Consider the following 11,157-nt stretch of genomic DNA (forward strand, 5'->3'; position numbering starts at 1 on the left):
TTGAACATAGATGTATTTGAAAAAAAATAGACTAAATGAAAGAAAGGGAAAGTTTGCGATTGCTGAGTTTAGTCTTAACTGGGGAAATTAAAAGAAAAGCTTTTACTTTCGATCAGACAGAGCTTCAACATCGTACTTCCTCGCCAACATTTCGACATATGATTTTTCGGTTTTGGTTGTTCAAATTTCCTTAACTCCCAGTCAAGAGGCATTTCAAATGCCTCATCACAGAGTATTTCACACCAGCAGCATTTAATCGCGAGACCACATTGCTCCGAAAGTGTTGTTATCCCGATGCTCATCAATCAATCAGAGGCAAATCACATTTCTATGCCGTCCTATTTTTCTTTTACTTTCGTTCCATATTCTTGTCCCTTAAGGGTTTAGTTTTTAATTCCAGCGCTTACGATTTAACAGAGCGGTGTTCTAGAGCACATGTAGAAGAAAATTGTTGTCTAAATCTCCTCTCCGGGACGGAGACTCCTGATGAAATATTATGCGATAATATTTGCTTGGGGTACTATTGCATCGACCAACGCATTTAGCTCAAATTCTTTTAGAATTCTAATTCCACTCAAATTTATGAAGGCCAATTAAAAAACCATGACATGTTTCATTTGTTGAACTAACTATTCTTCAGTCCGCAGAATCCAAGCTAGTGCCTACAAGCTACACGTACGTGGACAACACGGAAAGAGATCGAAGGGCTGCAAGGGAGAGAGAGGAACGCCGACTGGAAAATGAACGAAAGCAACAAGAGTATGAAAAACAACTCCGCATTAAAAAGGAAGAAGAGGAAGAACAGCAAAGAAGAAAGAAGGAATATCAAGAACAAAGGCAGAGAGAACAGGCTCAAGAAGAGGAAAGAATAAGAAAAGAAACAGCAAGACTCCTGGCGCAAGGAAATGCGCTGTGCCCTCGCAGAGCTGAGTTGTACAACTACACATTTGGCAGCAAGACCCACCTTGATAGCTTCAAGGGGTTGGCGATTGATGATGTCACCAAGCTGAGAATCGGTGTATTTGGCCCAACTGGATCGGGGAAGAGTTGCTTCATAAACACGTGTGAACGCGCCGTGAGGTTAACAGAAAAAGGCACTGTCCCTGACCCTTCGGCAGGAAGTGAAGGAACCATTATTCTCCAAGACTACCTCCCAGAAATGTTCTTCCGGTTGGTAGACACTCGTGGCTTCTTTAACTACAACTCTAACGAGACCGAGGAGTTTGAGAACATCCTAGAAGGACGGCTAAGACCAGGGGATTATGTGTTTCGCCCAGTGCCAGGAAGCAAAGAAAATACGGCGTCAAAGAACAACCTGCATCCCAACTCCGAGTTCAGTGACAAACTTCATGGTGTTATTATTGTTGTCAAAGCCAATGATAAGAGGTTGACGGAGGGGGCTTTGAGGGACTATTTGAATCCCCTCAGACAGATTCTTCGTAGACAAGGTATCAATCACACTCACTATTGTTAGTAATACTTTTCAGTAGTCAGCTGGGAAACTTTTCAATTTATTGCCTGCCAGAACTGATAAGTTAACCGCCTTCTTGCCCAAAGGAAAACATTGGTTCCTGTCTGTTCCCCGAAGTGAAAACCTGATGGGTGATTATTTTGAACACCTCTTGCTTAAACGCTTTGGGTAATCAGTCTGGCTTTGCTGCCATCAACCCCACCTGCACCCCTGCGATGCATATGGGCATTATTTCATCATAATTGGTGAAAGTTAATAAATTTTAGTTGCTTTCACTTATTCGACCTTGGAAGGAGATAACCAGTAAGCTGTTTACTGCGGAATGGAGTTGAATTTTTGGCCACTAAGGATAAATCTAATTTTCACCATAGCATCTGCTTGCAAATTTAGCGCCATATCCTCTAGACAACGCCTTTCCTCTGCTTAAAAAAGATACGGAAATAGCGACACGGTCTTTAAAGTGAATGCACGTCTTAAATTTCCCATTCTTCCTTCGCTAAATAGGAATTGCACCAATGACAGTTGTGACGCATCACGACACTCTGAAAACAGACGACGATCGTGACAACGCCAAGGATGAAGCATCAAAAGCTACCGGAAGTTCACCTGGTCACGTCTTTTTCGTGGCCAACTATACGAAAGACAACAGCACACGTGATCCGGAGACAGAGCGAATGACATTTGATATTCTTCATTTTGCACTACTGAGCGCTGAACAAGCGGTGAAGATTATGAAACAGAAACTGAAGAACGAAGAGGAGGATAGAATGATGCAAGCACTTGAGGGGGTTAGCGTAAAAGAACAGGTAGAACCAGACTCCGCCGACCGTAAGCTTGTACTTTGAGATGCTTCAAAACCATTTATTAATGTGCAGCTAAGCCTTTCGTCGCGGCCTATAGCTCAAAGGGGGTTTTCCCCAGGAGAAGTTTTGCAGCGTTGCACATTGCAAAATACATACTAAATTCATCTATGTAAAGAGCGTTTTTCGCCTCCGAAAGTGAAACTACTCTTAAAATGAATTTTGCAGACTACGTCAGCGTTGACGCTAGACTATGCCATTTGCCACGTAAGGCGCATACGGAACATCTCCAAGCTCAGAGTATTGTTTGTTACTCTTACGCAGCATCTCAATTCCCTGGCTTTGCTTTAGCTCAAGTTGTGTGCAGGCCCTAATTTAATCACAAACACAATGCAAAGCGTAAACACACATTGAAATTGTCAATCATTTTCATTTTTTTTCTAGCTTCTGTGGAGGTTTTCCTCCGCTTTCTGCAAAAAGAATACCAATGGAGCAGCAACAGTGTGCGAGAAGCTGTTAGCAAGCTGTCGAAAGATGACGTGACGACTGTCAAGCTGTTGGCCATGTGCTGGAAAGAGGTCCGAAACTATTTTGTCTTAGGTATGAGGGCAATGATCGAAAAGGAGCTAAAAAACCGCGGTTTGATTTCTTAAGAAAGACAGTAGCATAGTAATACCAGTGCAGGGATCCAAAGTTATTAGACGTTTTAAAGGACTAAGGTCCTGCTATTTGACACAAGTCAATCTTTTAAACTGTAGTTTTCAACAATCATTTCCACTGCTAAAAATTGGTAGCAAATGCTAGTTTTAAAGGGAAACTCCGTGCTGGATATCAAAATCAGGCGTGCATCTAATTATCTGGATTTCTGGACAATCATTTTAGCTCCCGATTTTTTTAAATGTTGCTTCAAACAGATGAATGCTGTTCTCCTTTGCTCTTGCCTTCTAAACACAGTTTTTGATGATGACCAAGGATATTGCACAAAAATGAATGACAATGACTCGAAACGCAACTTTGTCAAGCGATTGCTTAATTCTGTTCCTTATTATAAAAGAGAAATGTTCTTCTTCATCAACAAAATTCTTGAAGTACCTTACACAAAGCTTTCGAATTTCATCCTCAATCCTTCTCCAGTGATGATTACTGGGATTTGAAGAATGCCAATAAGTCTGCTGTGTCGGGCACAGGTCACTCCATCAACTAGGCCAATGTAAAAATCATTGGCCAAAATGACCACCTTCTTTCACTTAAGATCCGCCAGACCATAAACTTTCATTTACGACGACCTGCAATGAACCATGATCACGATCATGGTAATCATCTCCTTCCAATTTATGGAATAATCTTGCAAGACGCATTAGAGCGGTTTTCATCTGAGTGCCGAAAGTAATTAGCAAATTGCTTTGGTTTTGCATTACTTCACTCAGTGAGTGGTTCAAAGTTCTCGCGCCACTTTTTCAACCAAACAGAAGTGAAACCAAAACCAATCGTGGCTCTTGCGTGCACATTTTCCCGCGCTTTGTGTCGGCTACGTGTAATTACTTCGAGTTTTGATTGGTTTGCTGGATTGCCTCCGTCCTTTTTGATTGGCCAAAGTAATTACTCGGTAACTAATTGGTTTTGCGAAACTCGATTGAAACTCGCTCTAAAACGATGATGCAAATCCCAGCTATCATCACTGAAGTGATTATACATTAGTGTTTAATGTAATGCAAATCTAGTTTAGGGGATTGTTGTATGGGCTTTAGAAAGTTAGGCGTTAGAAAATAGTGGTATTAAACCTGTAAAAGCAGCTTAAAATTTCAAATTGTGGGGTTGGAGTTTAAAACTGAAGTTCCGTGTCTTGATAAGGGCAGCAGTTTCCTTCACAAGGATTCCCAAACTTCAACTGTTTGAAGCAAACTTCAAAGCCTTTTATTTAAAGACCATTTAGCCCGACCTTGGAAAAAAAAAACCAACCAACAACTAAGCCATAGTCCTTTTGGCCAATTCAGTCTTGTAAATCGAAGTTGTTCATTGTCGAAATAAGCGACGAGAAAGCAAGCACAGGGATAACACATGGCAGTACTTGCTAACTTCACACAACTCTTTCCAAGAAAGTTCTGGAGGTAAAATGATTGTTTATAAACCACGGTCTAAGTTAGAGCCTTGTTGCTATGCTTGTTTAGGGGGGCATGAAAAAGAAGTTTAGAAAATATGTGTGAAGTGGGTTAAGGTGTCAAATTTATTGATTAAAGTGTTTATTCCAATATTTACTGATGCAATTCACTCCTTTCCACAATTCGAACTCGACTCTTCACTGAAAGAATATAAATAAAAATACGGATATAAATACAGAAAACTTACGAATAGAAACTTAACAGAAATACAGAAAAACTAGGAACTGACAAATTTCAACACTTAAATCCGGGATGAAAAAAAAATTATAATAAACGTGGTCAAAACTAAACAAGACCAGAGAAAGGAAGCAAGCGAAATAATAGAGGTTGTGCAATTAAGATAAGGTAGCATTTTTGCAGAGGAGAGAACAAAAAGGAAAAAACAAAACAAAGGATATCTGAAAAAGAAAACACGTAAAAATTAGAACAAAAGGAGACTAACGATAATTCCCGGGGAGAATTCGTGGCTACAACGTATACGAGCGTGAGCGTTACTGTATCCTTTGCCGTTTGTTTCTGAAAAGTGCCGAATCCTTTCGTGTGCGATAAATTACTTTGTATCTTCAAAAGATTTAGCCTGGAGCCTGTGTAATTCGCGTCAAACGAGAAAGGACGAAACGTGTGAGAGCTAGACTAGCCTTCTTGCTAAGGTCACCACGGCACCAGGGTAAATCTGGCCCCATATAAACCCGCTTAGAGAATGCCACACACGTTGGAAACGTAGTCTCATCTTTAACTATCACTTCGACTTTTCCCTCGTCGTCAGCCACAAGTTTTAATCGAGCAGTAGGACTTGAACGCCACTCCTGCTGCAGTCTTCGCGCTTCGTTATCGGACACTCGCTATTTTCTGCCATCCATCCAAACTGTTACATCTTCGCTTCTATAAGAGATAGCACCATTCTGCATGATAGTCGATAAGAGGACAGTACCTCTTGGATGGGTAGTTCGAGAAAGTTCTGTAAATTCTGAAGATCGGGAAACAGAGAATAGATGATACACAGAAAATTAGGTTAAGGTTCACGCAAGTCTTGAGATTTGGACTAGTCGACGCCTGAACTTATTCAAGGGCTTGCGATTTAAAATCGTCTGAAAAGAGCGATCTATGAATATGCATTTATGTCCAGACTGAAATTCGCCTGATCAGAAACAATCTCAGTTTGGGTAAACATCGCCCTTATGTCCCCCTTAAAGTTTAAAGGTCAATTACATATTTTCAACAACAAAGCTAGGACCAGCTAGCTTGAGGATCAGGTTTGTTTCGAAGTGTAGAGTGCGCGTGTATGGTTATCTTTGGTTCTTCTATCACACATAACACACAAACAGCGGTGACAAACATCAGAAAAAAAACGCATGATTTGAAATTATCTTTAACTTGACGTTTCGTATTCTCCTGCATACATCTTCAGACGTGACGGTTAAAACAAAATTGGGGTTCACTAACTTATTAACTAACACGAGCGACCTGGACCGTCTGAGGATCAGGCTACGAAAAGCTGCGTCTTTATTAGTTTTTTGTTACCTATTGTTACTTGATAGTTAATAGTCAATAAGTTAGTGAACTCAAATTTGCGTTTATATCTGATGTTTGTCACCTCGCTGTTTGTGTGTTATTTCTGATAAAACTGAGATGGTCAAAGAAAAGGAGTATTTACGACTTGGTTCTTTTAAGTGAGTTTCGTGTTCTTTTCTCGAGGAGTTAAGTTAAAGGGATAGTCAGTGACGCTTCTGGAGAAAAGTAATAGGGGACAATTCGTTTAAGTTTAATTAAATTTTAGTGACGTTTATCAAAGATTAAATACGTTGTCATCTGATCAGCTGCTAGCTCTATTCTGGACAGGAGGATCCAGTGCGCAGTTTGAAGACTAGAAAAACTAAATTCATTTTAGTTCGTATTTGTTCCTAAGCAAAAGAATCATGATTCAAGGTTCAAGGACTTCACAGAAGTAGTTTCTATGACTATGTAAGGGAAACTTGGCACAGCGGCTATTGAGTTCGTTGCTCGGACACCAGTATTATAGGAAAAATAAAGCTGAATTATTACCTTGGGGGGAGGTTGAATCCGTTCCATCAAAGGATGCATTTGTTTCTATTACGTTTCCTTGGTTTTCCACTTTGTTATCAACAGGAATAACGGAAGTTTCCTGCGTCGGTCTTGATGGTACATTTGGAGTTACCTTGATGTCAAAAGAAAGGGGAAAAAAATAATCGAAACTGAATGTCTTCTAATCGTAAAAAACGTTCCTTCTTGTGTGTGCAGACTTCGTTCTGTGGGCAAATCGATTATGTCAAAATAAATGACTGCGTGAAAAGTTCAAAGTTACCCTAAGTGTTACCCAATGTCAGCGGAGCCACAGACCTCAGTTACGGTGTCCAAGTCAATCCAGAACGTTGCTCGCTTACATGATTGAAGGAGTGGGGTGGCTTGACTGGATCTATATTATTTTATCCTATTCTTATAATATCATTTCTGTTTCATTGAAATAAAGCTGTGCAAGAAGACACTCCCATATGGTTTCCACGTTTAGTTGCATTGATTATTTGCTTATTTGTCAACCGAAGGTGATTTTCCTAAATCTGGAAGCATCTCACTCCTCGAGCGTTTAATACCTTTGGCTAAACCTGACTGCCGAAACGTCCTTATGTTGTTAGCCTGCGAATAAAGACATATTTGCTTATTTATTTCATGTTCCACCACTTTTCAATCGCACCATTTTTTCTAGAAACCGTCAAGACCCTGATCAATGTCTAAGGGACGCCATCGGGACCAGGGCAGGTGTCCCCTGAATAGAAGTCGGATTAGTATGAACATTTGACCAGATTCTGGAGGTGTCCTAAAGGAGAGGTTCTGCTGTGTTCATTAAGAGTAGGGGGAGGGGTTGTGGTCTGTCGCCTCCTTTTACATTCATGTGTGGGTTGGGTAGGTGGGTGAAATCAAAATAATATGGACTGATAGGAGCTGCCAGAGGCGCCTTTACAGGCTGACGTCCGATCTCGCCTCAGAGAAAGAATTGTAAACCACTCATGATAATGAGATTGAATGTAATATGTGCGGTTTTCAAAGTTATTACCATTAGTCACTTACAAGATTGTTGTTATCTTGTGTTTTTTCCTGGCACACAAACTTCTGGCCTCTTTTACGTAGATCCAGGGAATGCATCATGGCTTCTTCGTGAATTGGTCTGTGTTTCTTGTTCCAAGAAAACATGAAGCTTTTTCTGCCATCCCAGAGTTCTCTTTGAAAATGTGGCAATCCGATTTTCTTGAGTACACAATTGGAAATAATTTTTTTTTCTTCTTCTTGCTTACTCTCGTATTTCTCATCCCCACCAATGACAATCAACAGCTTTTCGTCTTGAAAAGAACTGTGACGCCAATAATAAGTGATATAAAGATGGCGAAACCTGGGCCCTGGTGTCAGTTACACGTTGATGAAGATCCATCTCTATTAGATTTAGTTAGATGGAATTCAATAAGCGTAAGAAGTGAATAAGTCAAAACGCCCCAAGACAGGGCAATGCATTGAGAACTTATGAGAATAACTGTGAGAATAGTATAGACAGCCCAACCCTTTCAATGTTTAAGACTGGTCTCCATATGATCGTCCAGATCGCCCCGATCGCCCCAGTCGTTTCAATTAATTTTCAGGGGCGATCGGGACGATTACATGGAAACACTATATACCCAGGCGATCGCTGCTGACAAACCCGGCGGGCAACTGAGACGACCTGGATCGTCCGGATTGAACTCAGTTCTATCTGAGCACGATTCAAACGAGTCTTTGTTTATCAGAGTAGAGACATAAGGACAAACACTTAAAGTGGTACTATGACAAAAATCTCAAAAGACTAATGTACCAGTCAAAGTAAAGCTTCAACATCCCGTCCCCCCTGGCAACCCCCAGGCATTTGAATTTTTGGAAATTTTTTGTTCAAATGCCCCCCTCCCCTGGACAAAAAGCTATTCAAATGCCTCATCAAAGGTTCATTTCAGGTGATGAAATGCCCCCACCCCCGCGAAAATTACCAGATTTTATAAACTGAATGCATTGGTTTTACGGAGTTCCATGCAACAACACTAAAATAATACCATTATTTATGCACCTACATATCAATCGTCACAAATGTATTAAAATATTCGTAAATACACCGGGTCGGTCATAGCAATTGACCTCTATAAATCGTATCAGGTGACATCGGTATTGCATTGAATTATTGTTTATATTGTAAACATATATTTATATACTCAAAGATAATATAAATTGGTTCCTAATACCTTCAAATACGGAACAAAGTTTGTGTAGGCCTTTGCTTTTCAACCAATCAGCCACGAATGCGAAATCTTTTAATGCATCGAAGTTTGTCTCCGCCATGATTTAACAACCCGCGTGGAAAGGTAACATGAAATCGAGACTAGCGATCAAATGCCCCGCCCCTGGGAAGACTAAGATGTTCAAATTTCCTCCCCCGGGCAGGAAAAGGAGTCAAATGCCCGGGGTATGCCCGGGGGGAGGGGGTGTTAAAGCTTCAATTTGACTGGTACATAATAGGTTACAGTTGAGCATTAGAAATCTTTGCGGACGCCGAGTTGTATGGAGTTGTTTACCTGGCCAGGTGAAAACGAAAGCCCGTACTAGCAACTTAAAACCTGAATGACATTGAATGTGGCTGTTGTGCACGATATTACCTACCTGAGCCAGTTCTTTCTTTAAGTGTCCTATAAATCTTTCCATAGCGGTTATCTTCGAAAGAGGGGCAATTATCTCGCCCATGAACCATAAGAACAGCGTAATCCATTTTCAGTGAAGGAATAGTTTTCTCCACCAAAGTCGTCGTTTTGTTCAATTCATAAGTGTGTTTCCTCACTTCAATCCTGATCTCCACTTTCTTTCCGACAGCTTCAAGAAGCGATTTTACTTCATCCAAATTGCAGGTACCATCGCAATTGAAAATATGAACTCTGCAAGTTGGCTTTCGCTTTCTTAGCGCATTCGCCATCTTTGTTTGTTGTCGTTCACGCCGTGACTTTCCCGGAAACCGGTTATTCGCCTCGCGTCAACACTTCGTCAAATCACTCTGAAAAACGTTTTTTTTTCTTATTTTTCATCCGACTCTTATCTGAAAAATAAAGAACCTCGGAGTACGACTTGTTGAACACTTCACGACATCAAGTATCGGTATGCCATGTTCTATGTGGGTTTTTCGTATATATAAAGTTAGAGCGGCACAATTTGTTTTGTTGTGTTTCGACGATTTCCCGGAAAAAAAAGGGTGGTTCACGTCGTGTCATAGCCTAAGTCACAATCCTTTGTCAAGTCTCACAGCGAAACAATGAACTTGAAAAACTTTTTTCCCCATTTTTCATCAATTTTTGACTAAGAAATAAAGAACCGGAGAAGGACTTGTTAACTGAACACTTCACCTCAGCTGCGACATCACGATCTTTGATCTTCAGTCTGTTTTCTTTTTCGTATTTATAAAATTTAAGCCCAATGTATTTTGTCATCTAAAGAGGTGAATCATGGACTCCGTCTTCGGTTGACGCTTGTTGCAATCTTTGCGAAGTCTTAGTGGGAGTCATTGCCTCGCATTTCTGAGGACAAATATTTGGGGAAAGGTAACGAATCCGATCCCGTCAACGCATCGGCCGACATGTCACCAACAAATGACCGACACAACACTATGCTGCCGTCTCAAGGTGCTGCGCACAGATGCACCTCGTTGCATTCCTGTTTTCAAAGAAATTTTACATTGTAGAGCAGTTTGTCACGTAAAATTGAGAACTGACCCATGCTTCTCACATCACTGACGGTCGTGCGTCCAAATACCTGCTAGTTTTGATAACTTTGAACGTCTCGCCCAGCAAATAAAAAGCGAAATTTTGATGAAAGAATGGTAAAACATGTTTGCTTTTGGTGGGGAGATGAATATTGTGGACGAAAAATATTTGGGTTTAGCTGTACTTTAAGCTGCTTCCATTCTGTTCCGTAAATGTTTCTCACCGTCACAGCGCTGTTGTGATCCAATAAGTTAAACATAAAAGTGTACAGTATTGATTATCATTACAATAACATCTGTCCCTTTTTTCAAATTAAATTACTCCCTGTTCTCAAAATTTGATTTTGTTGAAGATCAACAGTGCATCAAGTTCCACACAAACAAGTTTTTTTAGCCTATTGTTAAGTGCTAAGTAGTTCAGGAAGTTGATCCGCACTCAGGACCGTGTATCTTGTAAATGATATGTAAGTAACAGTGGAACTCCAAAAAAGGTTCCTTGGTTTACATGAATGCGTTTCGCCTCACAAGCTCGCGGTAACAAACGCCTTTTCAAAACCGCCACGGGTATTAAACAAAGATGAGATAAAATGTTCCATAACAATTCATTTCTTCCTCCCTCTTCTCCCATGGCGCTTTGCCCTTTTCTCTATGTTCCAGTTCCTTCCATCATTGCCAATTTTTCGGCACACATCTGATGTGAGCTTCCGTCACGCCGGACGATTATCTACAGTGTCTTCGCATGTGTTTAGGAGGCAACACTTTAGAGGAGACCCATTAAAGGTTGCAAAGGACATGTTAAAGCGATAACAAATATCAACTTTAAAGCGGGAGAATGTTAGCTAAACCGGTTTTTATTGATGTTCATTCAGCTGTTCAGAAACACAAATAAACAAAATCTAGTTGCAGTTTCACCAACTACACCATCTTGGCTCCCGCAGCAATACCAGGGAA

The 11,157-nt window shown here is 40.6% G+C and overlaps 1 protein-coding gene across 1 annotated transcript; it reads right to left on the minus strand.

Annotated features, from left to right (window-relative positions):
• Positions 1-5,262: 5,262 nt before the first annotated feature.
• On the minus strand, positions 5,263-7,739 carry LOC138028482 (uncharacterized). Its single transcript, XM_068876035.1, has 3 exons — positions 7,515-7,739; positions 6,474-6,606; positions 5,263-5,397 (listed from the first exon to the last, which is right to left on the minus strand). Exons 1-3 carry the CDS (start codon positions 7,635-7,637, stop codon positions 5,273-5,275), a joined length of 381 nt encoding a protein of 126 aa, XP_068732136.1. The 5' UTR covers positions 7,638-7,739; the 3' UTR covers positions 5,263-5,272.
• Positions 7,740-11,157: the final 3,418 nt, after the last annotated feature.

Source organism: Montipora capricornis, chromosome 13 (genome assembly GCF_036669925.1).
Source record: "Montipora capricornis isolate CH-2021 chromosome 13, ASM3666992v2, whole genome shotgun sequence".
NCBI lineage: Eukaryota > Metazoa > Cnidaria > Anthozoa > Scleractinia > Acroporidae > Montipora > Montipora capricornis.